General features: G+C 31.9%; 1 protein-coding gene across 2 annotated transcripts in view; it reads right to left on the bottom strand.

Annotated features, from left to right (window-relative positions):
- LOC108688567 (cyclic AMP response element-binding protein A) overlaps window positions 1–26,950 on the bottom strand; it is a 36,300-nt gene extending 9,350 nt beyond the window's left edge. Inside the window, exons 1-2 of one of the 2 annotated variants that reach the window (XM_018194872.1) lie at window positions 26,880–26,950; window positions 21,442–21,679 (exon numbers count right to left, since the gene is read on the bottom strand). In XM_018194872.1, the coding sequence (XP_018050361.1) occupies window positions 21,442–21,510 (69 nt within the window). In that variant the 5' untranslated portion in view covers window positions 21,511–21,679; window positions 26,880–26,950. Of the gene's footprint in view, window positions 1–21,441; window positions 21,680–25,224; window positions 25,453–26,879 lie in introns of those variants that run through there. The other variant, XM_018194874.1, reaches the window with a different exon arrangement.

Below are 26,950 nucleotides of genomic sequence, written 5' to 3'. Positions count from 1 at the left end.
TTTACATGGATTTACAAACAAGTTATATACAGATACGGAAGAATGATAATTAGTGAATTAAATAAATAATTAATCATCAGTTTTTCGTGTTGCAATTACTGGCATACTCTCCCAATAATATTTCCTCTAGAAATCTAGAGATCGGAGGGCCGGCGCGGCGCTTCTGTGTCCTCCCTCCGGGATAGGAATTCCGATTGAATTTCTCCGCCGCAAAATTGCAACGTAGCGATTGATATTAACTAACTGCGGCGCAACACGGGAAGTGAATCGAGCCTGGGGGTCTGATAATTTTCGCGACGAGTTATTTCGCTACCGCGGCATTATTATATTTTTCGTCGTTTCAGCTGTCTATGAGAAATCGCGGCCGAAGCCTCGAGTAATTATTTCGATTGCTCATTTTTTCAAGAACAATTATTATTATACGCCTATCCGTTATTACGCTGGTTATTACTGCGTTATTAAATAATGCAATTAATTAATTGAGAAGAGATAAGGAGCGTGTCCATTCATTCGCGTTTTAGTCACACTTTCTTGCATTCTATTCTTCTATTTTGAATTAGACATATGAATTAATGCGAGTAAAACGAAAGATATTTTTTTTGTCTCGATCTCAAGCAAATTAAATTTTAAGAATGTATGTATCACTTCTCGAAGTATTACTACAAAAATATAAAGATTTTTTAGATTGCTCTGTAATTATATGTTTGAGTATCTGTGATAGATTCTCTTGTTGCTTTCTTGATTAATTCTTCGGCTGATATTTTTAGCCAATATTGTATAATCAAGATATCTTTAAAGTTTTATGCATCATCGACCTTTCACTCTCTAATTTTTTTTAATCTCTGTTCCCGAAGTTGGATGATTTTCACCAGACGAACGTAATGGACTGCGATAAAGATGGCGCGGCCACAAAGTTATGCCGGTTATTAACAGAACTGACCTTTCCACTTGTCGGTTCGATGCTAAACTCTGATACACGATGCACGGGTCGAAAAGCAATTGTGCGCCAGTGCATTGAAGGCGCATACAGATGGAGACGCACTCGTGGGTAATGCACCGGAGAGAATTGCAGTGGCATGTTCGAGCGAGGTTTCAAAAGCTGCGATACATATGAATGAGAACGAGGACCGTAAGAGCATATTGTGTATGTAACGTGAAATAAAATTTCGCGCCGTTTCTATGCCGCTTAAGCACGCGTGACTTGTAATCGCTGTTCGCGTGGAATCGAAAATCGTATGAGACGTGAGCGTTGCGTTTAATCATTTTTCTCCGAATTATCTGATGCGAGAATTTTCATATACGTCTGTGTTATTACAGTTATATTAACCTTCTCGACATGATGATGAGTCTATTGAAATCACATACCCGGAGAGAACGATTTTGTTGAAATGCTGAAATATAAAAAATAATTTTGTTAGATAATAATAAATAATTCTGCAAGACGATTAAACTGATTGCTGGAAATATCAAAACTTTTTATAATATTACTTATTATGTTTGAGTTTCATATTAAACGTAAATAGAAGAGTCCAATGAAATTATTTTCAAATCTGTATCTAGCTAAATTTTTAGATTCTTTGCAAAATTGTTTGTTTCATATAAATTATGGTATTTTGATTCTTTAAAATTAGTTAGTGAATTTTTAATTAATATAAATTAAAGAGTTCTCTTACAGCCTTTGTGTTAGAAATTGTGGGTGTTTTCCAACTATAAAATCACTAGACACTTTCATGCACACGGCAACACAAGTTGCGCTCCAATTGCCGTAATTGTCGACATAACATTAGTATAATAACATTACACATCCATATTCTGTCTGAAGGCTACTAGTCGTAAGCTTGTGTTTTCTAGTGACAATTATATCTTACTAACTGCGGCGGCTATAAAGAGGTACCGTTGGAGGAGGTTCAGTAGTCGGCACTTTTGCTTTTTTTTTATTCAGTACATACAGGCAGGCGGAAAAAGCAACATTTGATCTAACTCTATCCGAAATGGATCGAAACCGTGCACAATGCTACACTTTGTGCATTTCTGTGTACGTATTTTGTTAAGATGTGTTAAGCAATTAGAAAGCACCCTATTAGTTACAAATTTTGGCACCGGAGAATTAATAAAGCGCAAATAAAAATGTTTCTTCTATATCGACAATTATACGGCAAGTGCAAGTGCACGAGATAGTTGGAGCGATAATCTGACGATCGACGCGAGAATTGTAAACCGTTAGAAAAGAAACGACAGTGTCCAGTACATCTGTGCACGTCTGTCGTGTTACCGTCAACAGATACGAGTAAATTACCAATAAAAAAAGGCGATAACAATTCGATAAATTAAATCTCCGATGAAAACACAGTTGTAAAAGGTGCGATCCGAGTTTTTGTTATGTACAGCGTACAGCGTAACGTTCACACACGGTATTCATATCGCATCCATAAAACAACTCGATTCGTTTCGCGATCACGAAACTGTTTATGCCAGAAAGCCGCAGTGCAGAAATTCGCGATATCGCGGCGTGAAGACTCGAAGGCATCACGGGAAGGTCAACGGCATGCACCGGCCGAATATCTAATTATGCTAATACAATAGTAATCAAAACTTGAACGTACAGAATATCAATAAGATCGGAGGCAAACACAAATATTTTCCCTACGTTACTATCATTACATAGCGAAGGAAATCATTCGTTATACGTGATAAAGTACCGATTATAGTTAAGAGATAACCATTGCTTATTGGAACTTTCTTTTTCAACTTTCTTTTTATATTTTGTTTGAATGAATATCAATACTTTGTTAAATATTTATAGTTTTTTCTGTGAATAAATATTTTTTAAAAACTCAAAATACAATTTGGAGCTCAATTACAAATTTTTGTATTCATCGGGCATACTATTCTCTCTCGTGATGAATTTCCAATTGTGTATAAAAATTTTTATTTTAGTGCAGCAGTTATTAGTTGTTCGCATGTTAAAAAGCGTCGAATAAATTGATTTAACATATAAATTCCTGAGTGTATTAATGTTTGTCACTCTGCTTCAATGCAAAAAAAATTATTTCTTGAAATACATTTCTTGAGTTAAATTGTTTAACTCCATTGTTTTATACAAGTTTGTGAACAGATTACACAGTTTTATATTTTGGAAACATTTTAGAAATATAAATGATACGATTGGCGTCTTCCTTGAAAATGAGTTTAGACTACCCGTAGTAATCACTATTTCCAATCACGAAGGCGGACTTCTCTGTTGTAGACGAATAGGTCAATCGTTCAGGATTCTAGCTGATAGAAAAGGGTAGTTCAACGGCGTCTGTCGGCCTCGTCGAAGTCACGAAAAAAGGTGAACGTCCTCAAGTTTCATCCGAACCATCCCGTCACTTCGTCTATTCCCCACCACCGTCGACGACGAGCAACGATGCCGGCGACGGCGACAGGTCTCTCTCTCCTGTGCGATGTACTGACATACAACTCGTTTCAAAACCAGATCCCTTCCTAACAGGTAGCCATGAACCTTCTCAGGAAAGTTGAGAAACTCTAGAAAGCTTCGGCCACTCGAGAATCGTCGATGGGATCGGATAACGTAAATTCGAGCTATTTATTTTGAAAAATTTTGCACATTGCTGCAAAAGTAATTTGCATCGGTCAAATTCCAACGACGACGAATCCGTCAAGTGAGTTTCCTTTCGTAAAAACAAAATTTTGCCAAATGAAATTTCACAAAAGCAAAAAATACGAACGATTAGCAGGCCACGCAAAGATTAATGTGCCCGCAACTGTTAATTATTTTAACTTAAATAATTTCGACATTCGAATTAACAAATTGTATGGAAATCAGATGCATTGTGATATTTTCAATTTATTATATCTCTTTTTCTACTTTTTCTTTTACAGAAATCCATTAGTCCTGGCAAATTTAATATTAAAAGAGTGGTTAATTACTTATTTTAAATATTAAAAACATTGTTGTTCAATATTTAATAAATAATTAATCATTATATTTCAGTATTAAATTTCTGTAAGAGTCTAGAGTAAATTAAATTGAATTTGTATCATTCTGTTTTTTATTATCCATTAAATGTCAAGAAAGACAAAATAATGTTTATGTCGACTGTACGCTATTAAATGGAAAGCTCTTAAATCGGAATATCGTGTTATTATTTTAATATTTTACGTTAAAAAATTATTATATTTTTTTTATGTTACTTGTCCAAATGGCCTTCCTTCATTCTTCTTCTCATAGAATAAATCAAGCTAAATTTGTAACTCTACATCGAATAACATTTTTTTGTATCACATATTCAGACATAATTGCATGATTAAAATTTGTTTTGTACAGTTTTGTACGATTAATCCATGTTGTTAAAGTATATAAAGACGAATCGCGTATGTATTTGATGAATGAGCCAAGTAACTTCGTAAGCGAAATTGATGCTTAGCGAGGCGTATTTACGGCTACTCCCAGGATTTCGAACAAATTCTCACGTACGGCTCAGAATTACTTACATGATCGATCTTTGCTCGTTTTCGAGAGAAACATGGTGTAAATCCGTCGAAATGTTCTCTTTATGATCCACAGGATCAACAGATAGTTTTCTGCTCGGTATATTACAATAGGGGGTAAAAGGTGCTACCTAAAACGAAAGTTATTTTTACGCGTGATAAAGGAAAAAAAAGAATATTTGGCTGCTTACTCATTGCATACCGATGTCAAGGTTTACAAACTTTGCTCTCTCATGATACAAAATGACTCGATGACGGCATTATGTAAATTTTCACGATAAAACAAGATAGGGCTAATTTCAAGATAAAACAAAAATAGTAAATTACATATTGCAATACAAGCAAAGAAGAATTTCTAAGTGTGCAATAATACATATATAATATTTGATATTACGAGCTATCGCTCGACGAATTTATTACTTTCTACTATTGCGCCTAAGAATAGAGCAATCAACGATAATTTGAATCGAATGCAGAGGACCATTCTCTTTGTATCTGTGACCTCGAGATATATCACTCCATCGATTAGTATTCGAATCTGAGAGGCCAATAAAGCCAGCGAATAGCTATTGGGCGACACAATACTCGCGATAAAGTCAAAAGGCCCAATCACGGAATCAATTTCAATTATTGTTCTTGCCAGCTGTTGCAGAAATATACGAGAAAAAAACATGCACATAGAAGGAGTAAATTAAAAACTTTAAACACGGAAAAGTTCTGATCGTTTTATATTCCAGGAATTTGAATTTAAGATATCTGCAAATTATCTTCGACGCGTCTCCTCAATCATCTTTGATATTCGAAATGTTGAATATAAACATCAGTTTCAATTCAATTTCGAATACAGTTCTAGATACGTGCGGTGACTCAGAAAGATTTGAAATATATTTGTTTTATATTTGAGAAGTCTAGGAAATTTACATATAATTTAGAATCATTTATATAATTATGAATTCCGAGTTGAAGTCCCTGCAGGATACTTTTATATAACCAACTAACTTTATCAGTAATTAGTATAATTATATGCAGTATTCAGATCAATAGTCCATTATACAACATTATATGTATGTCAAGGATATAAACTGTAATTAGCTCTTTTTTATCGGTCACAACATAATATATAATATAGTATTCAATATTTTGATCGATCTTTCTTTATCTGTTTTGTCTTTATTTCTGTTAAATTTATAGATATTTTTTGCTATCTCTTTTTCGAAAAAAAGAACTTTGGACAATTTTAAATTATCTGAGTCAGAAATTCTCAACATTCTCAACATTAATTTAATTTGATATTCGATGCATCGTCTGATAAGTATGTAAATAAGTAAATATAAGAAGAAATATGTATAGGAAGGAAAACATGTTTAAGACATGTTTATAGACTTATTGGCATAATATACGACATAGAAATTAATAGTATGTATGTAAAGTATTTGATTAATCAATTCGAATAATTAAAAGCTACACTATCTTATCAGTTTGCTGATAGAGTTATTCTAAGCAACGCATGTATAAATAAAAACATGAGATTCCATGAGTTTTACTTAAAAGTACAATTAAAAACAAACTTGATAATCATGTTATTTATGTTATATTTGCTGCAATGTACATGAAACATATCTTGCTAAATGTGAGCAAAGTATCAGTATGCTCGGAGATTAACAGAGACACATATTTTTCATGACGCTGAAGAAATATATTGATCTTTGGGACCTAATTACAGTTCTTTGTTATTAGTTTTAGAAATTTTAACTTTCAACTATATAAAAAATTAAGCAACATTTGAACTTAGCATAAATATAGTACAATAATTAGTTTATACAAATCGAATAGAACTGAAAAAAAACAAAATCGCGAATCATTATAAAATTCCAATTCATTTCACATTATTAAAAAATGTAATGAAAAATTAACTCAGGACTACCAGGGCTCTAGTAACTTCCAGTTACAGATTAAGCGAACCGTTTATTACGTATTCTCCGTCCACGTACGTGCAGAAACATAGTTAAGGAATCGGTGTCATACAAATCCACGCTGTTATCAATTGGGTCAAATAAATGCGAGGAATTACTAATCAGTATGTATAAGGTTTCGAAAGGGACAATGCGACGAAGGAAGACGGAAAAGGAGAGGTAGTGCACAATGGTAGGAGCAGTTGATAAGAGCTTATCACACAATACGCGTAACTATTCAACACGACTGATTCGCCAGGCCACTGTTTTGCCTTTTATCATTGTCGTTATACCTGCGGGCGAATCGCTCGTGTCTGTTTAACGCATGATAAATATGCGTTTCGAAAAAAAAGTCGCCCCTGGCGACCGGTCACTTGCGTCACCGGTTACGTGAGAGGTTTGTTGAAATGAACGCCAGATTTAAGAAGCCCCGTAATCCTGAACTCACTACAATTCACTAAGATTTGCTGCCGACCCTAATAATCTTGCGAGAAGTTAAATAGAAAGAATTCAAAATAAAATGAAATAAGCAGCATGGCATTCTCAACGCAAATTGAAAGGCCAGAAAAAAGATCTGAAAAGGAAATTTTTATCTTTTAAGTGTCTTTAGTCATACTAAAGCACGTAAAAAAAAAGTATGTAAAATTATATAAATAATATGCGAAAAAATTACACAATTTATAGCGGAAGTATTTAAAATTGTACTCTTTTACAAAAATTAGTACTTTTATTTCTAATTGTGTAAATATGTTTATTTTAGACAGAAAATTACACACAATAACAATAATATTTTATAGTTTTATATAAATTCATAAATTTTTGTAATATTGCACATGAGGATATTATACATTTTATAATATTGCCATGGCAAAACATTATATGTGTGATAAAATTGTTAGAATGCGTTTTATTATATGAATTGATTATAAGTGACTTCATTTATATTCTCATATATTAATACTTGGAAAGTGCTGTTACGGAAAAAAAAGGAACACAACTCAAAACATTAAGTAAGTTTATTATTATGCAATTATATGGTATTTTTCTTGAACTATAATTTTGAATTAACATTTTGATATTTTGACAACTTTAACACGATTTTTTAAAATTAAAATTATTCCATTAAAAATTTTTACAAAAATCGATTGATCATATCTTTAATTATCACAAAAATTTTATTTCAAAAATTTTTGAAATGAATTCTCATGAAGAAAATAAGTTTCTCTTTTCTTCCTTTCTTAAATTAAAAAAAAATGAAACATTTTGCTTTGGCACGTCGCATATTATAACATAATGATAATGTTACACAAATTAAATTTGCATTTTTACGTTTGTACATCGATAATATAGTTTAAGAAAACTTATACAATTTATATCGCATTTCATTAGCGAATTATCATATAAATCTATATACTTAAATTTAACTTTTGTTAATTTACTTTTGCTAATTGTTTATAATTACTACAAAAAAATAATTTTATTTATAAGTTTTTTTTTTACTTTACTTATGTACATATAAATATATATCTTTGCTTGCTAAATATAAACTAACAGTAATATATTACAATGTTATAATTTCATGCTCAACAATGTAACTGTTATAATATGTATATTACATTTATATTACATTTATATTGTTAAATAAAAAATTAAAATATTGTAATGTTACTGTCAATTTATCGTTTAACGAGTTAGTAATGTTCCATAATTGTTATAATTTTACACATAATGTTTTTAGAGTACGATTTGGAAAATATATGGTATTTTAGAAAGTTCTGAAGATTTCGAGATTCTACTTCTTTCTCACAAGCAAATATCGTATCTTCTGTTATTTTTATCAAAAGTCTTCTGTAATAGACGCCTTCAAGGATATGGCTGATAAAACATATCGTCAATTCGTTCGAATTCAATACAGCTTATTTAAAGTGATGAGAAAGGCAGTGGAGTATTATCACCTTAAATAACAACGATGACATCGCTGAGACCTAGATAAATGAAATCGAAATTTATCACGTGCTAGGAGACAGGATATATGGCAACTGAATCCGAGGAAAATTCGCATGCTCTTACGATAAAAACGACAGAAGAATGCTAATTCGGAAACGATTCTAAATATACTTATCGAGCAGTTAACGACGCCACATTAACACATCCGAGAAAATAAAATCTCGAAAGAGATTTAATTAGAATAGAGGAATAAAATTTAGAGAATGTATGTCTTGTTCTTCTGTTAAATAGTGATACTTGCAAATATCTCAAATTTGTATGTTTCTTATCTTTGTAAAACTACATTTGGAAAGTGTAAATATCTATGGATTCTACGAAAGGAAACATGTATACAGAATGAATGTCTAATCGCCGGAGGGTCCGTAATCACGACGGTTTTATCTTTTTCCTCTGATAACTGTTGGCCGATAAGAGCAGTAGGGAAGCTAAATAGATTTCTGAAGTCTTGGGACATTAAATTTTGAAGACAGAACTACCGAGACAGAAAGAGACATTATAATCCATTTTGCAACGAAGCGAATCTCTGATTGCGGAAACAATTGAATGAATTTATCCTCTGTTGGTTCTATATCGTTACTTTTCCGCATCAGCATTTAATTTTCCGTTCCAACAGATCATTAATTAAAAAAATAATTATTATTATTGAAAAGTTTAATTTTTATTCAAGGCATGTTATGTTTCAAAAAACTATGAAGAAAAGATGTATTTAACAATATTAGCTAACAGCAGTTTAATTAAAAATAATCTTGTTTATTCACAATAACAGCATTATGTTCATGTCTATCAATACAGATTAATTTTAATCTCAGTTTAATTTATATTCATTATCTTTTTTTAATTTTTAGAACTAGAAAAAGATATAAAAAAAAAAAATTAAACCGAAAAGTTAATCTACATTGATCAAAACTAATATATTAATAAAAACAAAAATAATTTTATTATTAAAACAGGAACATTACACATTTCAATAATAATATTATTAAATTAATTAATATTTATTAATATTTAACACAATAATAATAATACATTTATAATTTACATTATTATTTATTTAATACATCATTTTTTGTAGCCTTCTGAACTTTCGCATGTACAACATAAATTTTTAATCTACTTCAACTAATACTCGATCTTAGCTCGGATATTATCTGCCTATCTGTCGTTCAAATCTTGCAGTCGCTGATAATGAAACGGATAAGCGAGCGTCTGCGACGAAAGCAGCGCGTGCTGCGATGAATGTGCAATTCTAATCGCGACGAATTATTCAAGGTCGATAGAATTTCTTCCTCATCATATTGTAAATCGTATTGAGACTGTTGTCGCACGTTATCTTACCTTGAAGCACCCGATCAAAATGTATTCTCTTTTTCATGAAAGACCCTCTCTTTCTCAATTGTTATTATTATATACTTGTGCGACGGATACACGTGTGAATTTTTGCATTCATTCACGAGCTGCAAGCGCCGCGGTAACAATAATGGTTCCGTACTGGTTAGTAATCACGAGAAGATTGAGAGTCAACTGACTGACTGGTGGCAGCTTGATTGAATATAATATAGTGGGCGTGATAACGTCGAGCGTGATAACTGTGAAATTATTTATCCAAACGCAAAATTGTTTTAGAATTTTCTCGTAAATCATCTTTACTAACAGCATTATGTTTTGCGCGAGACAGCCCTGTTCTTTGTGTTCCGTTTATATTCGCGCTCCTATTGTCGAAGAACAATTTAATTCGATTAATGTGACTAATCTGCCAAATTACATTTTTCAGATTACACTCAGATTTTAACACATGTACAAAATGTTTTTTATTGTGTATTCTGATCTTCATTTTCTTCCTATATATTACAAAAAAATCGCATTAATCAATATTTCCTGAAAATCATTGGATTGATCGTTGTTTATAGTATTTCGTGCTCGAAATTGTAATCCTTTTTTATTTGAAGATCTCTATTGAGTATAAACAATTCATAATCAGTTCTCATCAACTGCTTGTGGTGAACGAACTTCCAATTTAATTTGTCTGTACTCATCTGTCGAACAAAGCCTGGCCAAATAGACAAATTTCTCTACTATTTCAACATCCTATACACGTTACGGTACGTCCCATAACAAATCTTGTACATGATAAATTACATTTCATACTTTTATATAAAATCCTCTTTTCACAAACTTTTTTCAAACTCTCTACAAACGCAAGTGGCAAAAAGGAATTACTTACGGTACATACTTACGACATTTCTAGAGCAGTAAAAAGAAATCGGAAATTTGGCTTCACATCAATAATTTCTTATAGTTTAATAGAAATTCTTTTCTCTCAAAATTTTGAAATGTTTTGAAAAAAACTTTACGTTTCATTATTAATTTTGTATATTATAAGTATTATCCAAAATTCAATTTAAAAAATGTATTTGTTTAGAAAGTATTTAGTCTTATCAGATACAATGATTTCTGAAGATATATTTTCCTCTGATAAAAAAGCCTGTAGCTTGGAATTGTACTATTACATGTTTGTAGAAAGAGAGAGAATAGCTTCGCGCGCCAATGTGCGCGGAAGAAAAGTTTACGGTTACGCATGTACAAAGGTGGAATCCCGCATCTAACGGTGTTATGCGAACAGACGATAAGAACGCCAGAAACGGTAAGAACGCAACAATCGCATTCTATGATCGATAAATTTTTACTTTTTACTTGTATTACACGCTCAAGAAATCATTCTTATAATTCGATCAATTGTAAATTATATTTTTAATATATATTAATAGAAGGAATAACATTTTTTTTTCGTATGTTACATCTATAAGAGTGCTACGATCAAGAATTCACGCAGGATATTATTATTATATTTTAAAAGTGACACAACTCAAAAAACAATTCAAAAAAAGGTGATTTTTTTTTTAAGAGTTGCAAAAGGAAAAAGAGAAAAAATGGCATTTGATTGTAAATTTGTTTTATCAATATTATTCAATTAGTTAATAATTTTCTGTTCTATTCTGTTAAAGTTTATAAAATATAGTTCTTTCCCTTTTTTTGAAGAACTTAATTTTTTGAGTTATTTTCATTTCTGAAGTAAAGGAATTTATGATATAAAAGGTATGATATCTATCTTTTAAATGCGATAATGTAGATCTAAAAATATGAAAGATCAATCACGATTAACTGTTTCAGAGGTTAATGTGCAGTAAAAAATGTTCGAGGAAGTCTCCAGAGAGTCTCGCTTGACACTTTCTCATCTCAGCTATTGTAAAAGTCGAACTACAGCTACCGTTGCTGGAGAATTTGATATAAATGTCGAAAGGTCACGCTACGGTGATTTTGTCGTGAATTCTTCCGATCCTTCCTTTCCTTCCTCCGTTTGCGGGTTAAGCCGTGGCGTAACGAAGAAGCGAACGGGGAAGCGAAGCGTGCAAACAAACGGGAAGCCGGGAAAAACAATAATTATTTACGTGCCATAGTCGTTCGGAATCGTGCTGCGCTTGGCGATAAGGAAATGTGCCGCTAGAAAATGAGTGATCGCCGGTAATTGGCGTTTTAATTTATTTTTTATTTTTTTCAAGAACGCTTACGGCGACGACGCCGACGTCGCGAACGGAAAATCGAGGAGTTCCGCTCGCTTGGGCGGAAAGCTTGTCGAAGAGAATTTTGTTTTAGCATGTCTATCTAAGATAGAAAGTCGATTCGTAAGAGATCCGACGTTCGAGACATGCTTAGTTTAAGACTGATATAATCGATTCTTATATTTGAGATCTTAAGACGTCACAAGCCAATCAGAGGACTATATTAGCATCTTATAAAATTGACATTACTTAAGATGATCTTAAAATACGAATGAACTATGGATACTGTTCTAAATGACGTACTGCTATTTTCGAAAAAGAAGATGCATAACATAAATATCGCCTACAGCGAGCTGTTACATTATAAAATATGTGTGATTCATCTGTGTTGTTTCGTGTTATTTCCTACTTTCCATAGTTGGCAGATAAAATCCTTGAGAGCAATTCTTTGACAGAGAAAAAAATTGCCATTGTCGAGAATTTATTAGAAGATACGTGGAAAAGAAATATTATACAGTGAGTACAAAAAGTATTCGTACAGGCGAGATACCTTTTTTTGAAGAAACCTTTTTTAAAGAAATTTTATTTTTAGTGGTAAACATTAATTAGCAATTTATTAATAAAGTATAAAGTATAAAATAGATTGAATATTTCTCAAAATTATTTTATCTAGTAAGATGTGTAATAATTAATGTACATTATTTCAATAATAAATAAAAATGAAAAATGTATTGTTTGGACGCACAATCGTACAAACGAAAAATTTAGTTTTTAAAATCATGAACATTATTATTTTCGCGAAACTCTTATTTATCATACGGAAAAAAAAATGATTCTATTGAATTCCCTATAAGAGTTGGATACAGAACTAAAAATAAGTTTGTTGGATTATTAAAAAATAATTATACCAGGACGCTCGAGGATGTTGTTAGAAAAAACTTTTTGCAGCATTGCTTCGTATACTTTAATTTCCTATATAATTACTTAGATAATTCAACAAAATTATTTTTAGATCTATTTAAATTTTTAGATACTTCAGCAAAATCATTTTTTCCATGTAAAACGTTATTCTCATTAAAAAATTAACTCATTAATAAATTGATAATCAATATTCATTTTTTACAAATAGATTTTTGTTTTAGAAAAATCTTCTTCTCCATAAATACTTTTTACATTCATTGCATTTACTCGTTAAACAAACAAATTCAAATTATAAAAAAAAAAAAATAAACGTTATTTAAACGTTGTAATATTTTTACATTCGCGTTCTCTGGAAGTAACTCATTTTTATATAATATTTGCTATGCAGTGGGACGAGTGTCGCAATATCGTTTCATTATTGTGTACTTCGACTCCCACTCTTGGCGCCTATGTTTCCGGTATTGCGAGCTCGGCATATTCCTACTTCCGGTTTTGGACTAAAGGCAACCAACCACGACTTTTCTCATACAGAATTATTATGGTGATTATTGTGAGTGTTTTGCGACACCATAGCTATTTTTATCTCCTCTTCCTAATTAGATTAGATATACCCTGATATGCAATCTACATTGCTATTGTACGTTACATTTGCCTGATAAATAAATGATTATAAAGCTTCTCAAGGCAGCGTTGGTTACATAATAATTTTTTATATCCACATAAAAATTTATTCCTTTATTGAAACTAATTATTAATTATTTATTAGTTATATTAACCTTTCAATGCCATATTATATTTGTTAAAACTTATAACTGTGTAGGGGATATCTATTAATTCAACTTCGATTGCTTATAATTTTCATATGAACATATTGCAACACATTCCTTTTCATTCAATCAAAACGTCAGACATTAAAGAATATCAAACAAATGTCTGTATCTTTATTAATAAAAAAGTTATAAGCAATAAAGTAAACAGAAATAAAAAAAATTGTTTTTCCAAAAAAAGTATGTCATATCAAGAGTGACGTTGAATTTTGAAAAGTTCAATTTTATTCAAATAAGATAATTTTCAATTTTATTTTCAATATTTTACTTCTATAATTCAATTAACTCATAATTAAAAGAATGTCGATGTCATAATAAAATTAATATTGTCTTCAATAAACGATGACGGGAGCAAGATGAAAATTATAGTGTCGGGATGCTTCCTGTTTATCTATAGGAAATACAATACCATTTGTTTATGATAACAACATGTTATCCACACTTTTTTCTTCACGACACGTATCAATGACATAATCGATATTTACATGGGCGTAGCCAGAGGAGATAGGAGGACCATGATCCTTTTATATTTAAAAAAACAAAGACAAAGAAAGAATTAAAACTGCTTAAACGGATTATGCTTAATGTGTATTCATAAAAAATTAATTTGAAAAAAGAAGAAAGGATTGGAGGAGTGAAAGTTATATTATAGAAAGATTTTCTAAAAATCCAAGGCGGCTAGTGTTATAAACTTAAATTTATCTGATTCAAAGAATTAGTTTACAATTTTAAGAGAAAAATAAAATAAATTAAATATGTATGATTTTGTGATTTATTTGTTAGTAATTAATTAAAAATAATTATATAAAACAAAACAAATCCAATGGTCTATACCATTTGATTACCCTTTTACTCTCTTGGGTTCAACAGTTTCAACTTTAATTTGCCTCCCTCCCTTTCCTCTAAATAAAATCCTGACTACGCCTGGATATTTACGTCGCATTGTAGAAAAATTACTTCCGTGTATTTTCCTAACACATCCATCATTCATCCCTTTCCGGGCAGCGGTTTGAACGAAAGAAAGCTTTCCCATCAGGAGGGCCTTTGACATTCAATTTTTACATTAATGGCATGCTGAGAAACGACGGTCAGATAAAACGTCAATGCCGTATATAATTTATGAATAAGTAAAAAAAATCTAATTTATGATTTATGAATAAGTAAAAAAATCCATAATTTATATATGACACACCGTAATTTATATATGAAGGAGCAAAAAAATCCGTGATTTTACTTTTGTTCAGAGTAACGGTTGGGAATAATTTTCTTATCAGAGCGTAACAATCGTCTGAGTTTTCTAAGATGCTTTCACGATATTTAGTTGAATTATGATATCACTTAGAGAGACAAATTTGTTTTTAATAACGAAAGTAATCCAGGGCTAATAAGAGTTTTATCACAGTAATCAGTGCGCAATAATCTTTTTCTTTTTTTTTTTTGTCTAAAACTATTAATTTATTTATTTTAATAAACGATTTGGCTCTTTAAGCCATCTTCAATATATAAAGGAATAATTCTACTCATGGCGAAATGACAGAGCAACCCTTATTAAATGAGCTTAAACGTTATTAGGGGTATCGCATAGTGAGATTTTGTTCTACATTTTCAATAATATCGAAGCTACTTGAATTTAAAGTTTTTAAAATTAATTTTTATTTGTTTAAACAATTGATGTTGGCAAGTAAAAATATATTACATCAAAATAAATGTAAAATATACAAACGAATAAAATAAACTTGCATAAAATTGAAATAATAAATTTATTTCTGTCAAAATAATAATAATAAATTAATTTTTGTTACTGCAAATTTGTATCGATAAAAAATTTGTGTGAATTCTTTCTTTTTTTAGAATAGAACTACGCGATTGTAAAGTGGCTGCGAAGTATTTAATTCAATACAAGGCTCGAATGTGTAATGCGAGGACTATAGGTACTATCAACACTTGCGTCAGTGGCACCTGCGCAAGCACGACAAACGCGCGCGCGAGTGAAGAAAATTGCTTTACAACCACATAAAAATGCAACACATACGAGCCTAGACACAATTACGGACGCCGTCCGTGAGTGAAATTACTTTGCTCTACATTTTCAATATCGAAGCTACTTAAATTTAAAGTTCTTTAAATTAACTTTTACTTATTTAAATGATTAAGCATCAACTGTATAAATATGTTGCAGCAAAATAAATGCAATATATACAAATGAATAAAATAAATTTGAGATGATGAAATGATAAGTTCGTATCTCGTAAAAACTAAAATGTGCATGTGTGCACTCCCTTTGAGTTAATACAACGACATACATTGTCAAGGTAATAACGCTTATCGAAACAAGTGTCTTCAACATAACGAGACAGATAGCGAATTAATTGCAGCTGTATTAACCCGTAACTGGAACATATGGGTCTTGTTTCTTGATGACCCTGGGAATAATTTTATAAACAGTGTGTTCTGAAAAAAAATGTTCCATATTTACAGCACCTGTCAAACAGAGATATAATTTTTTATTAATCTGTTTTTCAATTTATAAGCTAATGCATTCTTGTTACAATCAACTTAAAATATATTATATAGTTTAAATATTAGATTAATATATATATTATATAGATTTATATAATAAATTAAATATTTATGTACCAGATCTTTATTTATAAAGATTTTTTATCTGAACGATACAATTATTTACTGACCGGAAATTTTTGGTAGTCACTGTATATCCAACAAGATTTAAAAAGAAATTTTATTAATATTTTACTTATATTTTTCAAACAACTTTATATCACAGATTAGGAATGTATAATGCAACTTGAAGAATTCTTAAAGGATAGAAAATTAGGAAACAAAATACTTGAGTGGATTTCATAGACTCATATGTTTTCTTCAGGAACACAAAAATACATTGTTTCGTAATGAATAAAAAAACGAAGTAACAAAAATATCGATGTCGAGTTATATTTTTCTGAGAAAAATTCCGTGCAGGTGACGATTTCTGGTCTATTTCCCGGTTGCATTCCTAGAGTTTCAGAATCTGTATCGATTGTTGCATATGTCGCGACACTCGCTGTGTTTGCATTTCTATACGCTTCGTCGTTTCGTCGCTCGCTTCCACGTAATAACACGATTAATCGCGACACTCGTTACGTCGCGTCGCATCGATGGCATATCGCGCGATGTCACCGTTTTTATTAAAGAGAGGAAAGCCTGTTAAGAGAGAGAAATCTATATTTGTTGTAAATGACAGTTATAATTAGGTTGATTCATTATGAGTTATATCATGCTTTCGACAATGATTAAGTGAACTTGCGTCTCTAATATTGGAAATCGGATGTCAGTTTCTAATCCAGGCTCATTGTCATCAACTGCATTTAGAACGCGGGGATTCCCATGTTTTCTTTTATAAAGAAAGTCCGTTGGCTTAAACGATTTTATTAGCTAGACATATTTGCGTGCGCGATTAACTGTCCGCCGCTTGACGTAATTCCTGCCAAAGGGGACTGACCCTCTAAATATGATGAGACAGCATTGACATGCATGCGCCGATTCGCCTTTCAATTTCTATTATGACGCTACAACCAAACTATCGTATCGATGCATATTAATAACTCGTTATTATATGGAAATAATCAAGTACTGATTGAAAATTTCCAGCAAAATCAACACGCGCGCGCGCGCTGTGTGTGTGTGTGTGTGTGTGTGTGTGTGTGTGTGTGTGTGTGTGTATGAGACTGTATATAGTATGAATATACATATATCATCTTCGATGTCCGCATCAAATTTCATGCTAGCTCCGTAGATGTATTGTAGATAATTAAATAACGCAAGAAAGAAAAAAAAACATATGTGCATGCGCATAAATATATTTATAATATATTAAACAATTATAGATGTTTTTGATTGGATTGTGAAAAATAATAACATATGTACATATATTTGCATTAACATTTTTAAATTACGTTATGATTACGATCCACAGATAGTTTTCCGTCTACTAAACTAAAAATAATTTAATCTTAAATCTAAATTATTAAAGTACCGAGAATAATATTGAATATATTGTAATTTCTCGAAGATTAATATTTCGGAAATTTTGGAAATTCACCGAGAAATAATTCTGACGAGAAGCATCGTTAAATTTACATTCAGAAGAGAATTGGTTGCTCTGTGCTCCAAAAAATTATTTCTATATATGTCTGGTTTATGAACGGCTGAACGATGATAATCGTATCGTTCTTCGATGTGTTTATGAACACACTGGAAATGATGCGATATTTGTACAGGTGGACACACCAATTATAATGTCATATTATCCAAATACAAATATCCTTCACGATATGCTATAAATGCTGTGAATCCAGGTTGAGGATTACGAATGCTTCGAAGTATTTGATTAATCAAACGAAAGAAAGAATTTTACTAATTGATCAATCAAAATTCGTAATGAAAACTCAATCGCACCCTGATTGGCGCTAATTCTTCTCTCGGTGTTTGCGAGGAACAATCGAATTGTGATGATATACTCAAAATATAATTCAGACAAAGTCTAACACTAAATCAGGACATAAAATGTTTTTAAGACGTCTGTTAAACTATTCTTGCAAAGATGTTTCAAACCCGAGAATAGTTACTTGGGATGTTTTTACATTCCAGTTTAGCGGCAACAAAAAAGTGAATTATTGTAAAATATTGTTTAATGCTTTAAGATTTTACTTTTTTAAAAAATAAAACATACATTATCTAGTTATTTTTAAAGGCAGATAGCTGAATACAAAAGTGAGGTCAAAATATATTAAAAATTAGTATCAAAATGGTAGATTAAGTATAGTAAATCCAGAAATAAAATATTATTAAATTGTAATAAAATTATTTATTATGTTAAAAAAAAAATTATTTAAAAGATAAACATGATCAGACATAAAATGTTATGTAAAAATAGAAGAAATTGTAACAGTTCTACAACATATTACTGAATAATATTACGATTAATGATTTTTGATAAAATTAGGTATTGACAACAAGACATGGCAACAAGATTGATTATATAAAAAATATGTAGAAAATAAGATTCAATTTTCCTCATATATCTATAAGTATATAAATCAAATTTCTTTATCAATAGTTATTTTTCTATCATTAAAATATAAAAGATTTAAAAATTATTACTAGGCATTAGAGACATTGATATATTTGATCAGCGGTTTATCTCTCACATATTGGTACATGTATACATACTAGACTTGAAAAATTGATAAATTTTTTTTCTTTTTTTAGTAATTATTCTTTACAAACCTAAATGTGCAATTCCATCGGAAATCCACAACAGAAAAGTATTATGTTAAAGATCTTAATTAACATTTTTTAGAAGTACTGTCATAGTAAACTTATTCCATTTAATATTTGTTTGGTTTTTATGTTTTTTCAGAAAATTGTAATTAAATTCGTATCCTTAAATACATAAATAAGATAAATCAGAAAACAATCAATTATATGCAATAAAATGTCAATAATAGTGATTTTAATTGAGGTATAAAAATATCCTATGTAATCGTGTATCCTATGTAATAAAAAAAATGTTAAATCATTATCCCCGATTAAGACGTTTTATTAACATGTTTTTAATACATATTATGTCCTGATTTTTAATTTAATTACATTGTCTGGATAACATTCAAATGCATGCTGAATAAAAAAAGAAAAGAATAATTGCTATCATTCCCAGCGTTGTTGCGTAAATCCTCGGCAGAAGAATACGACGAAAGAATTGACGCAAGATTAACTCTCGAGTCTCCAAGACGATGGCATCTACTACGTGACTGACGATTGAATTTTATTTCCAACGGAATCGAATGTGAATATCGGCGATCTTCTAGGAAACGATAAAAATACCGGTTAATCGCGTCGTCGCTTCGGAGACTTGCTAAATTACTCGGTGAGCACGTGAAGCTACGGGCGGCCGATAAGAAGAACAATAACCAATAATAAGTATACATCCGGCGCGGCACGGCGCGGCGCGTAAAACAGCAACGACTGAATGTGAATTGGTATTTATTCGCCGCCGGCGAGAAACAATCGAGGCGTAACAATATTAGAGATGCGATGCGTTAATGATTAGGATTAATTTGTTGCGAGGCGACGCGGCGAGGTAATACGATGCCTTCGCGTCGTGCAAACTGCAAAGAAAATTCTGACGTGAAAGGGCCGCGCGAGGAATTTGCGGCCGTGTCCCATTTTGCGCGGCGATCGAAGACGAGAACGCACGCAGCACGCTGCGAGAATGAAAGGAGCATGTGCGCAGCCATTGTTGCTGTCGCGAATGCAATAAGCAAGCGCGATGAAAAATAGTTTCCGTCGTGCACGTTCGCACTGTTCGTTCGTAGGATGGTAGATAGATCAGGTGAGGGTCGCGCGAAGAATAAACGCGACGAATTGTCCGACTGGTGGAAGAATTATCGGCGTTGTGTTGTGACGTAATGTCCTACAAGACGCTATCATGTAAATTTGTCAGTTTCCTCATTTCCTTAAGCTTAATTAGCGCAACTTGCAACCGTGTCACCGCAATATAAGCGCAATGATAAATGATATACGCGATGCATATGTAAGTACGCGACCGTTATTATTTATCATTCAAAGACTGTCATGTTGGACTTTCTTTAAACTGGAGATATTAAAGTGAGTTTAAAAAAGTAGTGAGTGAAAAGATATACATAGTTAAAAAGGAGATTCGACTTTAGACTGTGTGTGTTCATTTTGATAAAATCTTTGAATTTCAACGCAATCATGTTTCAATATTACATTTTCAATATTAACTTTTACTAGTTATTATCACTTGAAGATTGAATGCAAATATATAACTCCATTATTAAATATTGTAATTATTATCATTCAGGAATGTGCATGAAACAGAAATGCATTTTTCAATGATGTTCAATCAATTTGATAAGCTTTGCACAACATTTGCAAGCGTTTCTTGCATTTTACATAAAAAGAAGCTTTTATAAAAAAGACGCTTTTACGAATAGTATTGTAATACAGTATTGTAAAATAATGAATATATCTCTTGTAAAATACGATCGTATATTTCCAACCAACACGTAACAGATAAGGTTACGGAAATAACGGTATTCATACTGTGTTTAAAAATATATACTTGAATGCGTCAGTATAATATGTCTTGACAGAATTACTGGCCGCTGACTGTCTCTTGAGATTTGACACGAATATTCGAATAACGCGGAGGATTGCGGATGCACGGCTCTCTGAAGACTCTGAAGGATGTAGGCGTCCCTACGGTCCCCCAATGGAGCTTCCTTTCATTCGAGATTTTAGATAAACACTTTCTCGAGAACATATATTGTAGTAATAATGCCACATAGGTGGCACACAACAAATTCGCGAGCGGCGATAGTTGTATCTCTCGTGCAGAAATCTCTAATTTAATACTGATCTCATAATTTAAACATTAATTACTTATTTTAAGTATTAAAAGCACTGAGCAATGTGTTTTTAATATTAAAAATATAAATAATTAATCACTATCTTATCAGTGCCAATCAAATTTTTGTAAGAATCTTTAAAATAAAGTTATATTAATTCTGCCATATACTTCTTTTACAATGAAATTCTCGATATTTTCATTTCTCTTCTTTTAGGAATCAGTTTATATACGTATAAAGATTGCGTACTCACCGGCGGCTCGGTGATATAAGACTCCCACAATTCCTTGAGGTCGCCCGTTCCCACGTCGTAGAACGCCATGATATATATATTTCGTTTTCCTTTACCTTTCCGGATAATGCGAGCGTTGTCGGTCAGAGGAACATGGTATATACTTGCCCATGAAGGACGAAGAAAATTAAAGCGCCGACATACCGTCGCCACGAGGATCCACAGCGTTCTTTGATAATCTTGCAAGCTCCGTTAGTATCTGAAAGCCAAGATTATCTCGTAATCTCATCATCTGACATTATTGTGGATATTGTTGATTATCTTCTTCGTTTACTAAATTGGCGAGGGATTCCCGATTATGTTGTTTAATTACATTAATTGCGTTAACGAGAGTACCTCAAGAACTTTGCGGTGGATGTTTCTCTCTTGAGATAAGATCTTTAAAATCCTTGTTCAAGATTAAAGTAGAAGCTATTTGTAAAAGATAAAAGAAAATAAATTCAGTGTTATATTTGTAATTCGGTTAAAATTAAATCCAGAAAATCGAGAATTAAGAGGAATATCGCGCTTTTGCGGTATACCTATAAATATCCTGGTGAAAATTTTTCTCAAAATTTTTCATGTAATTTTTCAGAATTTCTCCATAATTTTACAATTTTCTCTCTTTTTTTTTTTTATACGAATTGGAACATTTCTCAGAAAATCTGTATCTTTTCTCAGAATTTTTCATACATGTTAATTATGAAATATTGTAAGATTTTTTTATGATTTTTTAAGTAAGTATAATTTCTGATGAAATGTTATAAAATCTAAAAAATTTTAAAATACATTTTAAAAATTATGGAATGAGAAATTTTAGAATATTTCAGAAATCCTGTATGAAAAATTCTGAGAGAAGATGTTCAGAACTTTCCAAATATTTTTGAATATTTCTGAAAAATATTCCAATTCATATAAAAATTACGAGAAAAATTTTCACAATTTTATAAATGAAGAAGGAGAACAGAGAGAAGAACGCACGAAGGTATGACGTACAAGTCTCGCTCGATAAGAGACAAGCGGGAAAGATTTATGTAAGTATTTAGTTAAAAGATTCAACCGGACGTTGGATGCTGATCCGGCAAGATACGGATATCGATAAACGAGCTTACATAGATTACAGTAACACATGCACGTGCGCATCCGTGACCTCAGCGTTGCATACGGTATCGCGCGTGTCGTACTTATTATCTGCCGTGGCTGGTTTTGCGTTTAATATCTTTTGTCCTATATTACGGGATGATGCATAGCTGCATTACAACCCGCGATGCGTTCTAACGAGTTCAATGGACCTTTCTTTATGGGCTAATACCCATATTGCAGTTGTAAGAGAGAAAGAGAGGGAGAAGAGGGGAGTTGTTGCACGGTAACGCGAGCGATATCACGAAATTATATAGTAAGTAAATAGAAGTAAGTTACAATATGGGCTCTAATTCATCGTTAGATAAACATCGTTCTTTTTTTTATAATAGTGTTTGTTAATTTCATACTCGTAATATTTTGAAATAAATGGAAACGGTTACAGATTTAGATGTAAATATATCTTTTAAATATTTTTTATTTACGTTGCACAGAAATAAATCTTTAGATAAAGAATTATAAATCGCGAGAATCATTTTGAAGTGCGACCAAGTATCTTGGAGTATAAAGTTCATTTGATTCACTTCTTGCATACATATGTAACACGCAAAACAGTCCAGAAATCACGGCGGCAGAGGCTTATGGTTCATTCGAGAAGATTTTCTAATCGATCTCCGCTTACTATCAGAAAAAGAAATTAGCTACCTCGTTACGTAGCGTGACGTAAATTCTCTTTAAATTCTTATATATGTAATCTTTTTCTTTCATGTATGCGGATGGAGTCTTTTTATGCGCGATATGACAATTCTCGCGATAAAAAAACATATAAATAGGAATTAAGTAGTTTCGCGCGAATGTGAGGCTCTTATCAATGTTACATGGCATTGCAACATCATAGCTTTAGTACAAGAATTAAATAAATTGATATATTCGATCGTCAAAATTTTGTGCCGGAATTAATTACGCGAATAATCACGAGAGAACATCCTCAATAACAAACATTATGTACATGTTGAAACAATAAACATTATGTATATGTTGAAATAACATGCATGTTATTTCCAATGTGAAACGGTTATATAGGTCAAAGCGTTAATTATGCTCTAAACAATATAAATACAGTTATTCTACTTTCAAGCGTGCGCATCATTCGAGAATTATTCTAACAATAAGTATTATACTACGGAAAGAACGATTTTGCTATTAGAAAGTAGTTTAAAAAAGATTGATATTTACCCAAAAAAATGTAAATAAAAATACTTTTTGCAGATTTTGACCTCTTGGACTTGGATACGATAAAGTTAGTAAAAATGTAAAAAGTTCGTGGCGCGTTTGGAAAACATCTTGAAAATTGAGTAAGAACATGATGCATTGATTGAAATTTAGATAAATCATCGTACGTTAAATTATATAGAATGCTCAAACATAGTGAGCAAAAAGTTGACATTCTAACTTGTGCGTAATTATTTTAATGATGGAACAAAATTGGAAAATGATTTTTTAATCTGTGACGTAAAATGGAGTAACTTTTTGGCCCAAATTTTAGATAGTACCTTGCAGACAGCACCCATGTCAAGATTGAAACATATAAGTTATCTTAAAATGCTTTTAAGACATTTTAAGATATCTCATATCCTAATTTTGGACATGCTATCTAGATATTTTTCAAAATTTTGAAAAAAAAAGTTATTCCGATTATAACAAAATTATTTATGATATCTAGCTAAATTTTTAGATACTTTAACAAAATTGTTCTTTCCATGTATACGTGAGATGGCAAAAATCTTTCACTGTTTTCTTTTTTTCTAAATTTCACGTCAATAAAATGATACATCAGTTTCTCCGTGAAAGGCATCGCCTCAAATATTTACATCCGCGTTCCGATAACGTGTCCATTATAAACAATCTGTTACTTAACATCTGCGACACCTTGTATATAACATGCCATATCGCGATATACTTATTTCTATCGAAATCTCTTGAAAATGATTTCCGAACGTATTTATTCTATTACTTCCGCTGATAATTAATTCGCAGATATTGACGTAACACGCACCGCGTGCGTTATTCTTTAAAAATAAATAAACAATAAAGGAGCACACGCGCACACATATAGGTAGGTTGTTATTACACGATTTCTATTTATCCATTTTAAAAACTAATGTTTCGACTGTTAAATCCAGTCACCACTGACAACTACGTTTTTCAAAAGGAGATTTAATGTAATTATGTTAAAGCTCTTGTACTTTGTTTGACTCTTTGAGATTTTATATAATGGAAGATGAATGTAAAATTTAACAATCACTGCGAATAAATTATCAATCAATAGTTAAATAATTTATGTCGTAATAATTATGTACTGATGATGACTGGATTTAACAGTCGTTTATGTGATTTTTTAAAAATTAATCAATAGAAATCGTGCAACACAACCTGCGTTTTGACCTATATATATGCTTTTTTATTATTTATTTATTTTTGACGTAGTTCAAAGAGTCAATTACCATAATTTGTTCGTTATTCTTTAATTTTATTAAATTTTATTAAATGTTATTAAAAAAAAAATTGATCAATTTCATTGGCAATATTATTATTTCAGCTTCAGTTTGTGATTACGTTTTCAAGTTCGATAGTAATTGACATGCACTTTGTATAACTGGAAGATGTATTTCACAACATGTTTACTTCTTTTTTTCTCCTTATTTTTTTCAAATAACACGGCCTGTTCGCGCAAATGTCACTTCCAATATAATCATCCAGTTTCGTTCTTTCCGACTTATCGACGCGCGAACGATTCCACGTAACCGCAGTCGATGCTAATCAAAACTGGTATTTCCGGAAAGAAAAAGGAAAGATGAATCGATCGATGCCGACGTGAATACAAGATCCGTATGTTTTAGAAACACTGTTTCTATCGCGATTCGCGCAATTGCGAGAAGCATGTGAAGCGTTCTTATCGCAGCATGATGCGTCAAACTTATAAATACTATCCTCAACAAACTTTATCGCTATAAGGATACGATGAAAGTTTCGTTTCACCTTTGATACGCATGACTTGAACATTCCAGGCATCGCTGTCAGCAACGATTACGATACAATCCACCGAACATGATAAATTTATTCCATTTATTTTATTCCATAATTAGAGAAAGAGGTATGTAGTAATAACTATCCATATATATATATATATATATATATATATATATATGACAACTATAACACAAGTTTTATATGTAAAAATAATGTACTTAGTTGAATAAATAGTTATTGCAACTGTAGAATAGTTTTTTCAATATATATATTATCTCTATATAAAACTTGTATAGTTGTCGCACTTATAAAAAATTTCTACTACTATGTTTTTCTCTTACTGCAATATTATCGCTTAATAATCACTATTTCACAGTTGTTTACGGAAAAAAAAAAACAGCTGAAAACTTCACTGATTCAGCAAATCTACAGTCGTAATATACAGACAGTCAATTTTCTATGTTAAGAAGCAAAGTTGACAGCTGAATAACATTAGCGATTGGTTAAACCATCAAATCTTCTTGGTTATGGATGTTGAATTCAAGCAGTAAGTTATAGGTTTGCTGTATCACCCAATTAATTTTTTTTCTGTGCGACCAAAGATGAATCGATTCTCGTGATGTTGCGAGAGAATCATCCTGAAGGGTTCATCAATCGGCGGGAGGAGCTCCACATTCCATGAGCGTCGCATCACTCGTCTCAACATTGCGACTGAAGCCTGTATCAGACTATGCATTGGAGATTGAGGATTGCAAATTGGAGATTAGAATAGAAAGCAGTTTTGCAACTATTGCAAGATTCTTTAATATGCTTGGTTTGTAAACTTAGATCCAGTGAAGAATTGAAATATAGGCAAAAACAAATCATTTTAGCTTTAAGAAAGAATCTTACAACATCAGGAAAGCTACTTTTTCTGCTGGACGCAAACCAATCTCTTGGGAATTCACCGCGCCCGGTGTTTTGACGGCCGGCGTGGCGCGAGGCGCGAGGAGTGAAATGACCCCAGCAGCGAACGATGATAGATCCGGTCGTCATATTTTAGTCGTAATCGGATCGGAGCGCACCAGATGGAACGGAGCGCCGGCTAGGCGGCGGCGCGGCGCGTGCACGTGCATCCGCGCCGGCCGTCTTTGCGCGCCGCAGCGTACCATAAGCCAGGAGCGTCTGTCGAGTAGCGGTACCAGCACTATCAGCGCACGCGAGCACCGCGGCATGGAAAAATTAATGAAAAAAAGGAAAAAAGAAGAAGAAGAAGGAGAAGCAAAAGGGAGAAGATTGTAGAGCTGCGTGCAAGTTAAATTGTTACTCACCGAACGAAAGACGGACGTGGAAGGAAAGAGTAATCTCTTTCGTTGACCTCCGAGACGTCAGACGAGCGGGG

The sequence above is a fragment of the Atta colombica genome, unplaced genomic scaffold (genome assembly GCF_001594045.1).
Source record: "Atta colombica isolate Treedump-2 unplaced genomic scaffold, Acol1.0 scaffold236, whole genome shotgun sequence".
Classification (NCBI taxonomy): domain Eukaryota; kingdom Metazoa; phylum Arthropoda; class Insecta; order Hymenoptera; family Formicidae; genus Atta; species Atta colombica.
Note: the sequence above shows the minus strand (reverse complement) of the source record. Positions and strands in the feature narration are given on the sequence as shown.